The sequence below is a fragment of the Phodopus roborovskii genome, unplaced genomic scaffold (genome assembly GCF_943737965.1).
Source record: "Phodopus roborovskii unplaced genomic scaffold, PHOROB, whole genome shotgun sequence".
NCBI lineage: Eukaryota > Metazoa > Chordata > Mammalia > Rodentia > Cricetidae > Phodopus > Phodopus roborovskii.
This window is the reverse complement of record NW_026125278.1, coordinates 16,738,697-16,759,679: the sequence shown is the minus strand read 5'-3', so window position 1 is coordinate 16,759,679 and position 20,983 is coordinate 16,738,697. Positions and strand designations below refer to the sequence as shown.

Sequence of the window (20,983 nt, the reverse complement as noted above, 5' to 3'; positions counted from 1 at the left end):
CATGATTCCTCCACTGTTCTGAGGAATAGCGAGACTGGATTGCTTCATCCAATCTCCATGCTGTTGCTGTTGGCCCAAGGGGACCCATTCCTATGCTAGGAAAATCCCCAACCCTCATGACTAACAGCAAAACACACAGGACATGAGAAACACCCAGGGAAGTGCTCTGCTTTCCACTTCCTGCTCTTCCCGCTTCCCTCCTTCCTCTTCCTCAATATCTTTCCCCAGACTTTTAAATGGGTTTATTGTATTGATTGGTGGTGCTTCCCGTGCTTTCTTTGTGCATCGTCTATTAAACTTTTTTAAATACACCGTTGTATACAAAAGAAAAGGAAAGCATTAATACTTTGGACTCCGCAGATTTCCAGTCAGACAGCGACAGCTTCAACCCCACGCTGTGGGAAGAGCAGAGACAGCAGCGCATGACTGTCGCCTTTGAATTTGAGGATAAAAAAGAAGACAACGAAAGAGCTGGGGAAGTTAAGGTGAACGTTCGGCCTTTGTTTCTCTTACCGTTCTGTCTGTCCACTGTTATTACTCAGACGGAGGAGGGATCTACTAGGGGACCTCTCTGGGAGGTCGCACAGTCCTTCTATATTCTCCAATCTAGAGGGCCAGTGTTTGGGCAGCATTGGTGTGATTCAGAAAGAGACGAATGCCCCTGTTCTGACTGAGCAAGCCTGATCCGCACTCTCTTCCACACCCCTCCCACCCCAGTCTGACCACACACAAGAGATTCAAGCTGAATGTGGGAGGGAAGTCTAGGTGATGAGCCTCACCTAAGTCTCCATTCATCTGTAACATTCTACGGTAATCCTTCTGGTCACAGAGCCAGGCCCTGTGCAGACAGTACCAGCCAAAATGCACATTTATGGAAAACCACCTGACTGGCATGCTACAGTGGTGTAGCATCCCTTAGGTCTTCTATGTGGCTGGGGTATTTGAAAAGAACTTTTGTTTCTTTGAGTTTTAAAAGGAGGTGGGTGTCCAACCACAAGTGAAGATCTTTAGGCAAAATGATTTCTTTATTTTAACTGCATTTTTAAGAAATCTTTCGTTCTGACTAACCTGAATGAAGAAACAAGGCTAAACATTTGAGCCTGTATATTTTCATTATTTAAATTTTCAAATAGGAGAATCGGCTGAGGCTTCATTAACACTCAATTACTCATGTTATGTCATGATGGCACCTTGAATCTCTCATTAATTTTTATATTATTTGTGCAGTTTTTCAAAAACATGAATACTAACAGCTTTCACTCATAGTGACTAATGACCTAACTATATATGCACCGTATGAATAAATCAGGATTGTGTGATGTGTTCCCTGTCCCTACCTTACCATATCTTCTAAATGTTATTTCTTCAACTGTCATTCATGATGACGGTGTCATTACGGAAAACTCAAAATGGAGCCACAAATCCAAAATGGCATACTTTCTCTAAAACTTTTCTATTGAAGAAACATTTATGGATGGCTGTTGTCATGGAATACTGTTGTCTTATGACCAAAGAGACATGTTTTAAAACTTGCGAGTTCTTAGAAAAGAATTACGCTAAATTTAATACAAAACCTTTAAAGCAACTCAGTTCCAGTTCCCCTCTTCAAGGATTTTGTATTAAGTCGAGATCCAATGTGTGATACATCCTGTGTTGGACTCTTGATTAGTTTTTATATTTCGTTGAAATGTCAAAATAACTACAGGCTTCCTCTTAAAAATACATAATCGAGAATCAAAAAGAAATAACATTTAATGTTCTCCATAGATGTATTGGTAGAATCATGAAATATAGAAATGGAAGCAATAATCTAGAAACCCTGTCTGTGGGCTCTGTAACTAGTATGTCTATGCTCATAATGGGCTCCATGTGCTTTAGAGAGAGTGGTTTTGTTTTTTCTCTGCATTTACTTACATTCACTTTATTTGTATTTTGGTAAAACAATTTGTTTTTCCAAAATCTCCAACTACTTGGCTTTGACTAATTTGGCTGTTCCTGATGCCACTGGCCATCAGACAAATTAGAGGAGAAACACTCGTAAGCCCATCATCGTAGGAAGATGATGTGCAGCACCCTGGGGTCTTACCAGCTCACATTCTTCTGGTTCATTACATGTACGTTAAAATTAGCCCATTTTAATTTTAGTTGACTGGAATTTTAAAAACAAACTTTCGAAGGGGCAAGGATGTAAAGTCCTGCTTGGAGTGTGTATGGTGAGTGTGAATGCTGGATCGTGTGAGGAGCTTGCCGCCCGTGGCTTCGTGTTATGCAGCTTCATTACATGGAGTTGAAATTCATTGTTTTAAATGCATTGCCCTGAATGAAAGAGAAAAAAATAAAACTATCCAAGGGTAGAAAATGATCAAGCGAACGTGTTTGCTGCAGTGCTCCTGTTTCTCCCAGAAAATGGAGATTCCTTCTCCCACAGGCTCTCTCCTGCCAAGCCCCCTGGGACAGGGGCCAGCGTGGGATTACTCTCCAACCTGCCAGGCTGTCTGGCGATTGCTGCACACCATGGGCCAGGTGTGATCAGCAGATCCAAGATATGCCCGTCCCCCAGAGTGACCCCCAGCTGGCATGGGGTTGTATAAGTGGCCTCCAGCAGGACAGGAGCATGTGTGCTCCCTTGCCAGTGGCAGCCCAGTCCACAACTCTTCCCTCTCTAAGTGGCAGACAGGTAGGCCTAGGTGTGTGGGGTAGGAAAAGCCCGGTAGAGGCTCCCTTGGAATAGGGCTTTACGGGGTACGTGCTGCATGATTAGGGGTGAGAACTGTGGATCGCACAGCAGCCCTCAGACTGCCAGCCAGTGTCCTGATCCAATTTATCCTTAGGATTACTGGCATTGGCCAAGGGTGGGGAAACCTAAGTCAGAGGGCGGGGACACCAACCTCAGGTGCCTTTTCGTGGGGTGTCTGGCATGGCTTTTAAGTTGGGGCTTTGCTTTTCTTTTAACGTGCGGGGAGGTGTTGCCAGTTGTACGGACTTTGGAAGTGATGATTGGAACCCGTGAACAAGCACGCTTCTCAGGGTCAGCTTGGGGGAGGCTAGACAAAACCTGACTTGAGAACAACACAGATTGGCATTGAGGTTTGCTGGGAATAGACTCTGGGCAAACAGAGACTTCTTTCCGAAAGCAGCAATGTCCCTTAATTTCAAGATTCAAATTATATGAATTCCTGTAAGAGAAGATGGGGTTGGGAATCATGGCAGAAAGGATTTCCCTTTCTCAGAGCTGGGGGTCTAAGAGGATAAATGATAGGAGGGAAAATACAAAAGCACACTGAGATTTTATAAACGTTGCCACCCACATGTAATGGACTAGATTCTCATTCTATGTCTTATATTCTTTCCACAATATAAGACAAGCTGAGAACGCACCTTCCTGACTAAAACTGCCCTGTTGTCCTTGTTTTGTAAAATATCCCCATTAACTGCTAGAATAGTATGGTATTTAATAATCACTGCAAAACTCTATTGTTTCTCTTACTGGAATTTACAATCAAATTCTAATTTAATGAATATGTAAAGTATATTATATTATGTGCATATAATATAATATATGAGAAACAGTTCTGTCTGAATCCAAGACACCATTTCTGAATGCCCGCGCTATGATAAGCAACTCTTCCTTTACTGTACATTTGGGGTCTCCAAAGCTGTTATTTGAACTTACTGTACTTTATTTAGATACTAAGAGTCTTGTGAAGCATTTTACCTCCAAAAATTAAAATTTTTTTATTTTAGTAAGAATCTTGCATTCTAATACAATGTTAAATGTGCTATGAGCAAATACTTTATAGTGAGTGACAAATTTAACACTATTATCAGAATGGATTTTGTAGATTTGCCCACCTCTGTGTGTCAGAAATTCACTTACGGTCTTAGTGTCATGTTAGGATGGGGAATGTTTCTGGCCCAGGTATTTACAAATAAAGAAACTGCATTTAGGTATAAATGCCACTGAACTAGTAATATAACTCTTTATGACCATGTTGGTCCATTTCTGAAATACTGAAGGCAGGAAGGGTATCAATATGTCTGTACAGACCTTAAAATAGAATTGGATTATAAAACAGTTTCACTTTGAAAGAAATTGCAAATTAGAATTACTTAGCTTTATTCTTTTAATTGAAATTGTCTCGTTTATTTAACAGCAAAATATACATTTTAGTTTTGTAGCACCTTTTCCACAAGGTTACACAATTCTGTGTCATAATATACGAGAGAGTATCTCTTAACTAAGCAACCATGCTGTGATGTAAACCTCAGAATCCAGAAGACTTTAGCTCTAACATGACCACAGAGAAAAGTCAAGCAGTCCCAACTGGATACAACTCCTGTAAAGTGACGACAGCTGCTTTATGAAATGTAAACATAACATTTACAAAGTAATGGCATTCTATAACACATAATATTCATCATTCCACATATATGGTAATCTGTTTTTAAAACTGTAGGAATGGTTGTAAATATTATTGTACACTATGTAGCTAATCGATAATAAGTTAAATATCCCTATAAAGCACTCAGCATGATGCCTGGAACACAATGAACACTGAATAACATATACAACCTGAAAGACTCAGCACGTAGGTAGACATGTGGGACAGAGTCTAAATTACCAAAGGAATCCAGAGCTTTAAAGGAAACAAGCAAGATCTGACATTAAAAACAATGTTAATCTAGGTGTGACGGTGTTCACCTTAATCCCGGTAATAAGGAGGCTGAAGCAGCAGAGTTGGGAGCATGAAGCCAACCTGAGTTACAAACTGAGATCTCTAAAAAGACAATGCATTTCCAAGGTGCCTTCACATACATGTTGTCTTAGTTCTAAATGAATGCAAGTCTGTGAGAAAGGCATTAGCTTTCCACTGCGCATAAGCAGAGGCAGCAGATAGTGTCTCGTTTCCACTTATAGGTAGACCTGTGACTCGAATTTATACTTCGTGACCCCAAGCCCAAAGCTTGGAGAATAGTGGATGGGGTCAGAGTGCTTATTTTCTAGATGAAACTAATCAAGTTTAGTGATTCCTAAAGATTTCCAAACTTGGGGAAGAGCCACTTTAAGGTGAAAAAAAATATAAAGTAACCCGTATAAGTAAATAATTAAGTAGCAACCATCCCATGGCCTTGAAAGAGACTAATAGTTTGAGCTTTGTGACAGATCTGGTTCTCGTTTAAGTATTTCCATAGCAGTGGAATAACAGAACATACTGTGATGATGTGAGCAAAATATGGCATCAAGTTGCTTTTAAAATGACCAGAAAGTACCCACACCACATCTGTCACAACGGTGGTAAGCCACGTAGTGTAAGCCATGTAGTGCATGATGAAGAGTCGTGGAACTTATGGAAGAGCAGGGCATGGAAGAGCATGTCGTTGCTGGACACATTTGAGTTGCAAAGAATTTTCATTTAGTGCCTTACTTTAAGTTACTCTTCTGTACAATCTGCCACTGGCTAGTAAGAGAGAAACAATTTCCTTAATTAGCAAGATGGACAGTCCATTCTACAATTCACAATTTATGAAATACAGATTTGTAGTTTTCCAACTTTTAGCCCCTTTATATCAAGTACGTTTAAACAATTCCAACACTATAGCTTAAAAATCGATATAATTCAGAGTTAATGTTACTAACATGGAGTTAAAGAGCAGATCCATGAGTACGTACATCCCAGTGTGTTCTGGCTAGATGGATCATGTTGTTCAGAATTTACTGAAGGATACACTATAAACTAACTCTGGAACACATCAGTATTAAACTGTAAAAACTTATTGGGGAGAGGGGCTGGAGAGATGGCTCAGGGGTTAAGAGCACTAGCTTCTCTTCCAGAGGTCCTGAGAGGCTCACAAACATCTATAATGAGATCTGGTGCCCTCTTCTGGTGTGCAGGTACATACAAGCAGAACACTGTGTACATAATAAATCTAAAAAACAAAACCAAAAAAAAAATTACTTACTTTTTCCTGTGAAACTTAATTTTACCTTGGGTTCTTACAGCCTTAATCCTATTTATTTATTTATTTGCTCTATTCTCATTTATTTGAGAACATAAAAAAAATTACAGTTACCTTAGTTAAACAAAACCTGGTTTTCTCTGCATTCCAAATATGTATTGATAAATAACTTTATGTTTTTAATGTCTAAAGAACATTAGAAAAGAGACAGTAACACCCAGCCCTATTATCTGTTTAGGGTAGCAAGCCACAGTGAATCCTAAGAGTAACACATTGGCGAATTTGCTAAAGCAGCAGATTAGCAAAAGCGTTTGAGTCCTTCATACTCTGCAGCCTCTTCTACATGCCATGGGCCAGATGGGGAGTCCCTCATGGATGCCTTCCTCTGCTTCTACCCTCTTCCTCCTCCATTCTCTCCCACCTCCTCTGCTCCCACCCTCCACCCTCACACACATGCTTCCCACAATACATACCACAACCACTTAATCCATTCCATTTTAAAAAGTTGATTCTACTCAGATTCAAAATGACATAGTTGTTGGCACGAGTCAAACCGGGCACAACTATCTCTTCCTGTGAGTCCCTTCTTCAGTCAGCATGAATGGCTTGTACGGAATCTCTTTTACATGCACAATAAGGAATACTCTCATGGTGGAATATTCTACATGAATGAAGTCATTACTAGGAAGTGTCTTTCAGATACACTCTTGGAAATTATATTAACGCCTGCAAACAAATTTTAAAGATGGAAAAATATCTGAGCAATAGCAGCTACAACATGTACATTTGCCTAAAACATATTAGAAAACAGTGTCCATTTACTTACCTTTATATAAGCTATTACTTAAGAGGCATGTAGCCTCATTAGTGTTAAAAACCAAGTGTGAAAGCCACCCCAAAACTTTTTTCCTAGAGTACTAAAAAGTGCAAGCCACCCTACACTTTGACACCATGTGCTAGTTATAAATGCAGGCTAACACCTGTTTGGCTTTTTTAATGCCTACTCTACTTGTAAATCTTCTGATGTCTCCTCCCTCCCAATACCTGCACTGAACTCCAAGGACATTCTCACTATGAAAATTATTAAGTTTCAAAATTATTAAATGCCAAAGACAGAAAACTTCTAAGATGTAATGTAACTGGTAATACATTTTTTTACCATTAGCAGTCACTTAAGAGACTTATTTACTGCTATGACACTCATCAAAATATAGAATATAATCTTTTAAAAAAAATGTTGATGAGGTAGAAGGGTGTGAAGGAGTCGGGCCAACCCCACAAATCTGAATAGGTGCCAATCCCCACTCCTCACATCAAAGGCAGTTCCCTGGGCAGTCAACACTCACTGTACTGCATTTGCTTCTGATGAAGCTTGTACCATGGAGTAACTTGGTGAGCATGCTTTCTGAAGTCGTTTTTATGTTAAATTTCTTTTTATAAACTTCTAGGTTGAAATAAACCTAAAACGATATCCAACTCCTTACCCAGAGGATTTAAAGAATATGGTAAAATCTGTTCAAAATCTGGTGGGTAAGCCAAGCCATGGAGTGCGAGTTGAGAACTCAAATCCAACAGCTAACACGGAGCAAACTGTGAAAGAAAAGTTTGAACACAAGTGGCCGGTGGCCCCAAAGGAGATTACAGTGGAGGTATTTGGAGGTTATTGGTAATTGCCAGTGTGGTTTGACTTTCAGACTTCCGGGTGGTAATGTTCCTTCTAACTGAGTAGAATGCTTGAGTAAGCAAATTACATATTATTTCAATCCTCAAATAAGAATGACTTTTTTTTTTTTTTTTTTTTTTTTTTTTTTTGAGACATGAGGGTTACATCTAGTAAATCAAAGATGGGTATCACCCTCATGGCCAAAATGATTCCTATGTCTTTAATACGTACAGTGGCTCATCAACTACATAAGTTAGCCAGGAATGTTTTATGCCCGTGAGAATGTTGGCCATCCCAAATCTTATGATCATTTGCTGGGGAAATCAATGGGACATTTTCATTCAGACAATCACAGTAAAATTCTTACTAATTTTAACATGGAAACTTTTTAGTTTTTTTGTTTTTGGTTTGGTTTTGGTTTTCTTTGTTTGTTTGCTTTGCTTTTGCTTTGTTTTTGTTTTTATTTTGTTCTTCAAGACAGGGTTTCTCTGTTGAAACAGTCCTAGCTGTCCTGGAACTCATTCTGTTTTTTAATGTTTTTGAGTTTGAGTTTCAGCCAAAAGCATTTTTAACTTTAAAAAACAAACAAGCAAACAAGAAAACCTCAGGATTGTGGGATCTGACCATGAGAAGCTTGCTTCCTATATTTGAGAATAAGCTGCAAACACGGTCTTATTGGTTTTTATGGTCTGAAAAGAATTCAACTACATTATGTCACCTCGACTATCTCATCAACTCTTCAAACTAATCAGCTGCATCCTTTACTTTCACTAGAAACACAGTTGGAGTGAGCATGTCTGGTCCATGTTCTCTAAACTCTAGATTGACAAAACCCTTTTACAAATCTGCGTTTCAAATAATCTATCTGTGGCATTTGAACACCAACTGTTTATGGAGCACTGTGCCAAACACTGTGAGAGGAATAAAATAAATGAAAATGGGTCCCGGGTCTCCAAAGCTAAGCTGGAAAAACACATGAAATGATCACATGACTTCCTGTCCTATATTGGGGCTGAGCATATATTAAAGATGGCTTAATTGCCTTAAAATAAGAAGCAGTGGAGGGCATTACAAACAGAGAGAAAAGACTCTGAGCAAAAACACAGCCATGGATAGACACTTGGGAGGCTGAAGCAGTGGGGAGTTCAAGGCCAGCCTAGGACACAAAGAGAACCCTTTTTGTAAAACCAAAGCAAACAAATATAGTTACAGATTGCAGACCCAGCTGAAAGAGAAGTACACTTTCACACCTAAGGAAGTAGAACCTGGAGTGTTCGAGGGTACACAGGCCTAGCTGAAAGAGGAAATCTCAGGTTGGTGTGCTTTTCTTCCTGTTGAAATATCTCTGTGCTCTCTTTTCCCTGTGATACCACACTCCCATCTAAGATACTAGACAAGTACAAACGGGACAGGAAGAAATAGTAAGTGCACACTAAACACACACACACACAACACACACAACACACTTTGTATTTAAACTTCACAGAATCACATGTCAATATCCTTCGTAGTGTCGTAGTTATGAAGACCTAAAAGTGAATAACTCGCTACAAATATGGGAAGAGTCTATACTTGCTTAATTTGGGGATTAGATACATAAAAGGGAAGAGAAATATCTGTGGTCACCAATTTAATAATAACCCCATGCTAGATAAAATACAGCTAACGTCTTCATATAAAGAACATGCCAAAATTAATACATCCAAAATTAAATTTTACATCTCTTCCCCAAACTTGCTCCCTCTTCTGCCCTAGCTTTAACCTGATTTCATGGCATTATTTACCAGCTCTTTGAGGCTGGAGATTGAGGTAATAATTCCTTGTTTCTCTTCATTCCTTAACCCTTCCAAATAGTTTCCCAAATCTGCACATTATCACCTGTGTTTCCACAAGTCCTTAACTGCCAGCATTACTGCAATGCCATTGTCTCCTTGCTTTCCATTGTCCCCAGCCTCCTTGTTGCCTTGGCAACGCTTTTCCTAAAAAGAGTGTGAATCGAATCATTTCCTTGGCAGTAGCTTCTTAGTGCTGGGGGAAAAGCCTGAGGTTCTTCATTAGCTAGAGAGGCTACAGTGGAAACCGATTTCCAACGTCATGTTCACTGTGTGACCTGCCCCGTCCCTTTCTTAGTCTTCTCCATCAGCTGATGTGATCTCTGTTAACAACAACAACAAAAAATTACACTGGAGATTTCAACGTTTTCTCTGGAATGGAGACTCTGTATCTCCTTTTCCTTCCAGCCAACTTCAGGCAATCATCATCCTCTTGAGTGCAGCCAAATTAAGGGCCACACTGCATTGTATTCAGTGTTCTGGTTTACATCGTGTGGACAACCAAGTATCTTACTAATTATGAAAAGTTAGCATTTATTACATATTTTACAGCTGTATATTTTTTTTAATTTTTGGTTTTTGATACAGGTTTCAATATTTTGATATTAGCCCGGACTGGCCACAAACTCAAGACTCATTCACTGCCTCTGCCTCCTGAAGACTGGGATTGCAAACTAGTGCCTCCGTGTCTAGTGGTATGCATAGACTGTGCAGTAGAGAATCGCACGCTTCATGATAGAATCAGCCAGGTGATTAAGCACCTTAAACAAGGGAGAAAAATGAAGGGTTGAGGTAAGCAAGACTGAAAGAAAGCAAAGGAGAAGGGCAATACGATGTATGCAAATACGATGGCGCACTGGGAAGGTGAAAGGCAGGAGGATTCGGAGCTCACGGTCATCCTTGGCTGTGCAGTAAATTCAAGGCTAGCCTATGAGACCCTATCTGAGAAAAGAAGGCAAACCAAAGTGGTAACTGTATTTCCCCAGCAGCCTGCCCCAAGTGACCTCTTGCCATACTCTAGAGTCTTCACTGAAGCTATACTAAAGAACAGATCCAGAGGGGCATGGGAACAAAGGCTTCTCCTTCCTTTGTTTCCCCTACTTAATGCCCTCTGGAGTTTGTTTACCCACTCCACAAACTCTTTGCATGGCTAGCATACCCTCACCCTTCAAATCTCAAAGGGTCACCCTGACCAGTCTAACTTTCTTGGCTTTTCTACTGTGTCACTCTATTTACTTGCAATGAACGGAATGAGACCATCTATAATGATTCTATACATTACCTTCAGACAGTTTCAGAGGATAAGGGTCATTTCTGTCTTGTCTAGTGTGTACAGATGGTAATTCAAGTTGGGAATTTTTTGTACTGCTGCCAAAGCTATCAACTCTTAGTAAAAAAAAAAAAAAAAAAAAAAAAAAACCCACACTCTAGTTTTGAATCGTGACCTTTTGCTAGGCTAACAATGCACTCTCCATACTCAACAACAAGCCATATGCCCTCCAGCAGCTGCAGAATCCTAAGTACACACAAGTACTACAGTGTGTCAGGCTGCTGCACTACAAAATGCAAAGTGTTAGGAATATCAAAAGCATTTCTACCCAATGATAGTTTCGCCTTATTCTGGGTTTGTGGGAGTAACTACATCATAAGCTGGTAGAAGCTGTATGCCAAGAATCCACCACAAAGAAGGCACACAGATATTGTTGAATAAAGCAGTGATTAGTTAAACCTGGCATTATAATCTATCCCTCTGTCCAATTAGAAGTTCATGGAAGTCCAGGTGAATTTCTGAGTTTTTGTTGATTTATCTTTCTTGAGTGCACTGTCTAGTCACTGTTGGCCTGTGCATTGAAGAAATTCCTAGCATGCGTATGTGTGGCGCGCCCCTGACCCGCAGGGGAAGAAGACCACCGACACGAGGATCCTTCTCTGATCACACTTTATTGAAGCACTTCTTGATTGAGGGAGAGCTGGAGATGAGGGGCACGCAAGCAAGGAAGGGAGCAGCTTATATCTAGGCAGGATGGGCGTTCCTTCCTGAAAGGACACCAGTCAGTCTGGGATTGGTGCATAGCTGTTGCCAGGCAGACTCGAGGAGGGCACGCGCCAAAAACAGGGTTGTTTACAACAGTCCTCGGCGCCATCTTGTAATGGCGAATTGTGTGGGTTCCCACACGTATGCCCTCTGCATCTCAGTAATTTTTGTTATAATGTCCATAGACAGAAACAATACTTAACATTCCCATAGGAGTAGTTAGGTGCAACGTTGTAAATATATCCTCCTTTGAGGTCATTGGAAAGACAAAGTGCATAGATTGGAAGGGAAAAATGTTTTATTTCATTTTTAAATAACCAAAGCAAAAATATTAAAATACAGGTACTATCACTGACCACTTTTTCTAAAAACTGGAAGTCATAGCAAACATGACAACTCTCAGATGCCAAACGCTAGCATTCAAGTATTACTTTTTGAAAACAGCAATCACCAAAATCCAGCTTCATGAGGACTGACGCCACAAATGTGCAACCAAACACTAGAACCAAGTGCAACAGTGTTCTGTCAGTTCACAGCTGTCTGGGTGATCACAATTCACTGTTTCCCTGAAACACTCTCTACAACCCATAACAGCCCTGTGAATTAGCAATGACCCAGATCTGTGGATGCTTCAGAGCATATTTTGGGAGCCATGGAAAGAGCTTTTTAATCTAGGAGGCAAGAACTGTTCTCTTAGATCTTACTTGTTGCTGAGCTAAGACAAGGAGCTGTGTCCAGGCCACAATTTCTTTACCTGTAAAAATCTAGGTGCTAAGAGATCCTACAAAGATGGACTAGAGTAACAACAGGTATTTATATGCAACATTAAGCCTAGCAATTGGTACAGGAAAAGGCTAGAGTAAATGATAATCTCAGACCATTCCTCGATAGAACTCCAGTTCCTCTCCTGTTCTCTTTAGCGTTCTGCATATTTCTAGCTGGACACCAGTTCACTGTGTCTGCTGTAGTCAAAAACGATACAAACCTTTTTCATTATGAGGACACATTCTATCTTTCCTTCTACAGAGAAGCCATATCTTCTGCTGAATAATGGAGAATAGTCAACTGTTTCTTGTTGCCTTTATTAACTCTTGTCCTAGTCTCTCAAAAATCTCAAAAATAAGCTTTCCTTCTTCTTGACTTTTACCTTAGGATTCTCTTTCTCCATGTTATCAAGAGGCAAGATTTTGTTTAAATAAAGGAAAGATAATGGGATTTAAAAAAAAAAAAAAAAAAAGAAAGGACATTTTACTCACCACCACTTCTAACGTTTGGATGGACCACTTAGCAAAGCTGATTGCTTGCCAGCAGCTTCCACTGTTCCCGACCATGAAAATAGTCTGAAACTTCTGTTTCTTCGATTTGAGCAGGGTCAGACTCACACCCTAGCTGGATCATGCAGTGCCCTGGTCACAGGTTTGAAAAGCTGATGCATATAATCGAGATATCCTAAGTACCGAATGTGTAAAACATGAGGTGAAAGAAGAAATATTAACGCTCTGTGCTGATATAACTGGCTGATTTGGTTCTTAAGCCTCATTTCAATTTTTTTATTTTGCTGTTTCTTAACAAAATAATTCTTCTGCTTGCATTAGGTATCATTTAAAAATACCTCCTTTCTGAGTTGTTTCACACAAATAAGTAACCTTTATCTTCATATGCTAGACATAAATTTGCACTGATTCTATTACGTACCTCCTTCGTCTGACAGATGTGTCAGATACAGGGTCTGAGAATTACTTTGCCTCGCCCAAGGAACCTGATTAATAAATGATGAGGCAGAGACGGAATGGAGAAACAATATCGTGTAATTGGCATGTCTTGTTCTTTGCAGAGAAACACTTCTCCAGCTTGCATCGTCTTATGAGCGCATGCTTTTATTCCTTATTAGACCACTTTAAAATTTTACCATACATTTCTTGTACTGAACTCTGAAATTCCATGGAAATGCAGATTTCCATCTTCAACCCCAGGCTCTTTTCAAAACCCCTCTGTCTTTAGGATCCATTTCCAAATTGGATCCTTTGTTTCGGGTCCCTGATACTCTTGCTGGGGGCCTCACATTGGAGGAGGGACTTGCTGAGTGGGAACTCGAGAGCCATGCTCCAGTGTTGGGTCTTTGTTGTGTCTTTGCGAGCCCCAGGTCCAGTTAAAGTGTTGAACTCAGTGATGTTCAGTCTTCATCAATTAAACCAAAGAGTCATCGAGAAGCAAATATTCTCAGACACCTCCAAAATAAGTTCAAATGATAAGATTTCAGCCAAGTATTAAAGAAACTGATGGTGCTTTTCTGCAATACCAAAATCCTAAGGCTTATCGCTTTGAGTGTTTCTGACTGTTCATTCCACCAACCGAACACTAGACAAATCTTTCCAAATTCCTGATATTTTTTTCTAGTGTGTCCTTCTCAGATTCAAGAAGCCATCTCTACTGTGCTAATTCGATGATACAAATTAACAAGATACAAGTAAAAGACTCTGAATGTTCATCTTTGAATTCAAATGATCATAAACAGGTTAAAAAATACAGCTGTGTGTGCAGAAAGTGGAAATTTAGATTTTGCTTTTCTTAATGGTCTTCTGGCATCTGTTTAATTGGCAGTTATCTGAATTCTAGAAATTAAAACTCATGGAAGTTTTGCACTGGTGAGGTGGCCCAGTGGTTGAAAACTCTGGTTGCTTCTGCAGAGGACCCAGGTTCAGTTCCCAGCACCCACATAGAGTTAACTCCAGTTCCAGGAAATCTAACGCCCTCTGTGGGCACTGCACGCAAATAGTGGATTTCCATGCATGGCAGGCAAAACACCAACACATAAAATTAAATAAATCTTTAAAAGAGAGAGAGAGAGAGCAAAAGAAAATAATTTTAAAATGTGTGGGACTTTTATATTGTTCATTCTTCATGGAGTTGTATTCTTGCACCCTGCCTTTCAATTCACTCAACATCTGATATACAGTAGATTAAGTGGGTTGTAATGGGCATGAAAACACTAACAGCCTCAGGAATAAGGCCCAGCAGACCCACAGTGACTGCCAGCACAGCCACCTGGAACACAATAGGGATTGGTGAGCAGGGGCAGGGAGCTCGGGATTACTGGGCCGCCAGCGGGATAACGTGTTAGGGGTGAAACGAAGATCCCATTGGTCTGCAATGGCCTCTCACTTGGAACCCTCGGGATTCTGGCCTCTAGAACCCTCACATCCAGCACATGTGACTGAGAGCCACACTGCTGCCTGTGGAGGGTGTAGCGTAATTCAGTGCCATGCTGGAAGGAAGGAAGGGAGGGAGGGAGGGAGGGAGGGTACTGTTTTCGTCTCAATTAGATTGGGAATTCCCAGAAGACCGTGTTGTGTCTTTCTGGGGAAACTCCACAGTTCTTTGCACAGTGCCAGGCATACACACAGCATCCAAAAATACATCCACTGAATAAATGAGTTCACATAAATTGAAAAAATAATTAGCGCTCAATTAGAGATGCACAGGGTTCTTTTCACAATGCCCTATGGTGAATTAAACTCTAGGGCTGCTTTTTTTTTTTTTTTTTTTTTTTTTTTTTTTGTCTGAGCCAAATAAAATATTGCCATCTTGGTTAACCATTATTTAAATGTTTACTTTCCTTGTCCTGTATTATTATATCTCTCAGGATTCTTTTGTTCATCCAGCTAATGAAATGAGGATTGGGGAACTTCACCCTTCATTAGCTGAGACCCCTCTGTACCCACCCAAACTTGTTCTGCTAGGGAAGGACAAAAAAGGTAACATCGTGAAGCCGATGTGGAACTGTGACCGATGCATGTGCATGACAAATCACCACTTATACATTATGACATGCCGTAGTCTATAAGTACCCGCAGATGTGTGCTTCTGACATTAATCCATACGGAATCTGCTTTTCATACTTCTTCTGTAATCCATCAGTGTTCGCAGAGTTGTAACATGTTTCCCCTTTAAATTTCAGAATCAACTGATGAATCTGAAGTTGACAAAACTCACTGTCTGAATAACAGTGTCTCCTCAGGCACCTACTCAGACTACTCGCCCTCCCAGGCTTCCTCGGGGTCCTCTAACACCCGCGTGAAAGTGGGGTCCTTGCAGACAACAGCTAAAGACGCCGTCCATAACTCTTTGTGGGGTAACAGGTGTGTTGAGAATCCCCCTCCCCCCCCCCACGTGTCCCCAAATGCTCATTTTCATCAACTTTGACAAAGTGGAATCTGCTTAAGTCTGGAATTGTGTTTGGCACATGAGGGTCACAGAAGATAGAAGACGCAGGTAAGCATGTGGGCTCACCTGGGGCTTCGAAGGACAAAGCCATCCTCCGGGGACTGGCGTCAATGCAGAACCATCTGAGAGATTATGGGAAGTCACAGTAGGAACTAAAAGCTTGAAAGTAAAAAATTTGTGTTCGGTGATCTAAAGTTTATGAGACATGTGGCCATGTCACATCCAAAATAGTGCAGGAAGGGCTGGGTAGAAGTCGCCCAGTGGTGGAGGTAAGGACCCTGGGTTTGATTCCCACTAACATAAGAGAGCAAAAATGGTGTGACAGAGTAAGATGTGTGGGCTGGAGAGACTGGTCAGCAGTTAAGATAACTGGCTATTCTTCCAGAGGACCTGGGTTAGAAACCCAGCTCCCATCAACGTGATGGCTCAAACTGTCTGTAACTCCAGTTTTAGGAGATGTGATGCCTTCTTTTGTATTCCATGGGTACCAGACACGTGATACCCAAACATACATGCAGGCAAAACATTCATACACATAAAATAAAAGTAATTTTTTACAAAAGCAGGATGTGTATAAGATACATTGCCTGCCACACAGTAAATGTATACTCCGTTAAATCATCATTCTACCGTCACCTGAAGTCAAGATGTGTGTAACGGCATTTACCCTTTCCCATGCACCTCCTCTGTATTATTCCTATTCTACAAAAAATACAAGAGCTAAAGGGAGTCAGCACCATCATAGAAATCCGAAGAAAGCAAGGGAGGGTGGGAGAGGATGAGGAAAGAGTCAGAGAGGGTCAAAGAGAGCTATAAAGACCGGGAGAGACCCAGAGAGGGTCAGAGAGAGCCAGGGAGAGCCAGGGAGAGTCAGGGAGGACCAGAGAGAGTCAGAGAGGGTCAGGGAGAGCTGGGGAGGTCCAGAGAGCCATCCATCCATTCACTCAACAGCAGCGTGTCTGCTCTGTCTGAGGTCCGTGCCTGCACTTATAAAAAGTTTCATGAGATAGATACTGACTGTGTAACATTAACTTATACTTTACTAATAATGTTGGCTTCTTGGCCTTTGTAAATCATATTACTTCCATTATTTCTAAGAATGTCACCGTGCCCATCATACTCACTCTGTTAAATTCATAAGGCCATCGTTGTCATGCGAGCTGAGATAAATTTGGGTATTTCTGGAAGATGTCCTCTAAGAACTCTTCTTTTTTTCAGTACCAGCAGTCTCTCACTAATAAAGCGTATATACTTAATTATATGTGTATATAATTCAGCATTACTGGCAAATGGATTCAAACACTCTCAGGAAAGCAAGCATACACTGCAAGTGGCCACTGGCTCAAATACGCCACTAGCCCTGATGCCATAGCGCAGTCAGTGTTAGAGACAGTCGCAGGATGCCCTGTCCGTAGGCCAATACAAGACTATGAAATCATGAGAAAGAGGAAGAGACCTTAAGAGAGGGAGAGAGAGAAGGCAGCAGACACAGGTGATAAGAAGTGAAAGAGAAGACTTGGGGGTATGAAAGAACAGTGGAGGAGAGGGATGAATTAGAACAAAACCTAATGGCACCTGTGTCTGAAAATGCCATAATGAAACCCATTGCTTTTTATGCTAACTTCTAAAATTAGTGGAATAAATAAGACTGAATTGGAGACCTGTCCTCACCTGGAGACAGCCTGCGCTCATTAGAAGTTGCCGAGCATTTTTAAGTGCTCTCAACTGGTAACTTGGAAGTTACTCTGTTCAGGGATGAGCAGTGGAAATCCCCTCGACAGCCCGCCCCCAGGACTGTGACGTCCACTTAACACTTATTTCATCCTTCCACTCATTTAGCCGTTACGTATCGTGTTACCAAAACAGAAAAGACCTCTCCCCCCTGTGCTTGCATTTTACGGGAGGACCTAAGATGGTAAACAATGAGTCCATTGGGCAGTTGGTTTCCTAGCGTGCTAGAAGGCCAGGGTCACTCAGAAGTTACAAAAGTTGAAGCAGGTTAAAGTGAGCTTTTCGGATGGTGCTTTAACCGACCATAAGCCAGGTGGGATAAATGAGCTACACAAAGGCCGGTGGCACCCTTCTGGGAAGGTGACCTCTTCCTCTTGGTCATTTTTCTCCTACCGCTTGTGTTCACAGGATTGCACCACCTTTCCCACAGCCTCTGGATGCAAAGCCATTACTCAGCCAACGGGAGGCTGTTCCTCCGGGGAATCTCCCCCAGCGCCCTGATCGGCTGCCGATGAGTGATGCTTTCCCTGACAACTGGACCGATGGCTCCCATTATGATAACACAGGTTTTGTCTCCGAGGAAGCCGCAGCCGAGAATGCCAACAATAACCCTCTCTTAAGCGCCAAGGCTAGAAGCATACCTGCTCATGGGCGCAGGCCTTTAATCAGGCAAGACAGGATTGTCGGTGTTCCCCTGGAACTGGAGCAATCCACACACAGACACACACCAGAAACAGAAGTGCCTCCTTCCAATCCCTGGCAGAATTGGACCCGAACCCCCAGTCCATTTGAAGACAGGACTGCTTTTCCTTCCAAATTAGAAACAACCCCTACTACCAGCCCCTTGCCTGAAAGAAAAGACCACATGAAGGAGCCTACAGAGACACCAGGTCCCTTTTCTCCAGGAGTGCCATGGGAGTATCACGACCCCACCCCCAACAGGAGTCTCGGTAATGTGTTTTCTCAAATCCACTGCCGCCCAGACTCATCTAAAGGTGTCATTGCAATTAGCAAAAGCACAGAGAGGCTCTCCCCACTCATGAAGGACATAAAGTCCAACAAATTCAAAAAGTCTCAGAGTATTGATGAGATTGACATTGGTACCTACAAGGTTTATAACATTCCACTAGAAAACTACGCCTCTGGGAGCGATCACTTAGGAAGCCACGAGCGGCCAGACAAGTTGTTGGGACCGGAGCACGGCATGTCCAGTATGTCCAGGAGCCAGTCAGTACCCATGCTGGATGACGAGATGCTCATGTACGGAAGTAGTAAAGGGCCACCCCAACAGAAAGCATCTATGACTAAGAAGGTCTATCAGTTTGACCAAAGCTTCAATCCACAGGGAGCGGTGGAAGTTAAAGCAGAGAAGAGGATCCCACCCCCTTTTGCACACAATTCTGAATATGTGCAGCAGCCTAGCAAAAACATCGCCAAGGATCTGGTGAGCCCCAGAGCCTATAGAGGATACCCACCCATGGAGCAGATGTTCTCCTTTTCCCAGCCATCTGTAAATGAGGATGCCATAGTGAATGCTCAGTTCGCCAGCCAGGGGCCCAGGGCAGGCTTCCTAAGGAGGGCTGACTCCCTGGCCAGCTCCACGGAAATGGCCATGTTCAGAAGAGTCAGTGGGCCTCAGGAGCTGCCCCCTGGTGACAGGTATGGCCGAGCAGCCTATAGGGGAGGGCTGGAAGGCCAGAGCAGCGTTTCAATGACTGATCCCCAATTCCTCAAGAGGAATGGCAGGTATGAAGATGAGCACCCTTCATATCAAGAAGTGAAGACACAGGCGGCGAGTTTCCCCGCTAAAACCCTTACCCAGAGGAGGCCGCTGTCTGCCAGGAGCTACAGCACAGAGAGTTACGGAGCCTCCCAAACCAGGCCAGTTTCAGCTAGGCCTACCATGGCAGCCCTCCTGGAGAAAATACCCTCTGACTATAACCTGGGTAACTATGGTGACAAGTCGTCAGATAACAGTGATATAAAGACAAGGCCCACCCCTGTGAAGGGAGAGGAGAGCTGTGGTAAAATGCCGGCAGACTGGAGACAGCAGCTGCTTAGACATATAGAAGCTAGAAGGTTAGACAGGGTATGTCTGGCGTTTCTCTGTAAGAATTCCCTTTCTGCCTTGGGTCTTCCTTTCCTGGTGTCTCTGGGCACACGTGGTAGCGCATGAGTTACAGTAATGACAGCTCCCAGAATTTTATTTTTATTTTACGAGGTGGGGCGGGGGTAGGAGGGGGTGGAGATGGACTGCAATAGCTTCTTGTAGGTATTGCTTAATGCTTTCTGAGAAGTCATAAGCAGCAGGTGAATTGCCTATCAAAGCCAGCCTGAATATTGTTGGTAAGAAGGAATTTGACTTGATTATCTGGGATGGTACTTCAATGCCTTTCTGGTTATGAAAGCAAGGCCGCCTCTCCCAGGACCCAAAGCTGTTCCCTGGTGACCTAAAGAGTGTTATTTTTATTGAGTCTGTACAAAGTGAATGTTTCACCCTTTCTGCGTGGACTCACTTATATTAAACTCGGGCTTAATTTGTTTATAAAATTTACACATAGCTACAGCTAAGGGACAACTGAAGTTATTACCTCTAATGAGCAATAATCTTCCCAGCAAGTAACAGAAAAATAAAATAAGCAGAGATTAAATGCCCTCCTACACACTATTTTATTTGATTAAAAAACCCTGAATTTAGAATATTGGCTTTTATGTAGAAAGAAATTCTACCATTCAAGTTAAGCTATAAACAACAAACGCAGATGAAGTCTCGAGAAAGACCACAAATGTAGCAAATTAGTGTGTACAATGTAGCAAGACAAGGAAATAAATCCCAAATTAATCCTAATTCAGTTAAAAACTGAGTCACAGTACTGTGAGAAGTGAACAGTGATTGGAGAGTTAAAAACAAACACAGAAAAAGCGGCACAAAGCATAGAATTAGTTCTTGTTGCCTGCTTGAATCTCTCCAAGAGAAACCAAGCGTTTCCTTCCCTACAGCTTTCACCCACTACATCATCGTTCACTAAACCTTGTGTCTCTAGTTCAAAAGACTGTGTGTACCCCAAACTCACTTCAAACTTAAAGATGGTTCTGTGGAAAAGGGGCCTTTCCCTCTCATGTCTTCAAGTTAGGTCCTCTGAGTAATATTCTGCCATCAGGATGTTTCATTCAATCTGCTTTTATAAAAAGCAAGGTCACCGTATTAAGTATTTCTTCAATATTAAATCTGAGATTTCAGGTTTATCCTTTTAAAAATAAGGACTTGTAGGTTGTGTCTACATGACAAGGAGACAGCTTTCCTAGGGAGAGAATGAATAAATAAATGTGGTTGTGGGCTATAATTTCTCAGCATGAAAATTGTCTCTGCCTTGCAAAATATCTCATCAGAATGCTTCAAATGGGCTTACTTCATCCCATTGAAGGAAGCTTTGTCAAAGTGTCATGGCTGGCATCAGCAGGAGAACCAGATCAACTGGCACATGCCTTACTTTGAATTATACCCTCCATGTAGACAGATAACTTGAAGGGTGAAATATT

The 20,983-nt window shown here is 41.7% G+C and overlaps 1 protein-coding gene across 8 annotated transcripts in view; it reads left to right on the top strand.

The window, feature by feature from the left end:
- The window catches only part of Lrrc7 (leucine rich repeat containing 7), a 439,615-nt gene that overhangs the window by 357,544 nt on the left and 61,088 nt on the right, over window positions 1-20,983 (top strand). For 6 of the 8 annotated variants that reach the window (XM_051195793.1, XM_051195797.1, XM_051195798.1 and 3 more), the window contains 6 exons: window positions 361-485; window positions 2,429-2,677; window positions 7,407-7,607; window positions 15,132-15,243; window positions 15,447-15,627; window positions 17,852-19,532. In XM_051195793.1, the coding sequence (XP_051051750.1) occupies window positions 361-485; window positions 2,429-2,677; window positions 7,407-7,607; window positions 15,132-15,243; window positions 15,447-15,627; window positions 17,852-19,532 (2,549 nt within the window). The remainder of the gene's footprint in view (window positions 1-360; window positions 486-2,428; window positions 2,678-7,406; window positions 7,608-15,131; window positions 15,244-15,446; window positions 15,628-17,851; window positions 19,533-20,983) is intronic. The other 2 variants (XM_051195799.1, XM_051195785.1) reach the window with 1 other exon arrangement.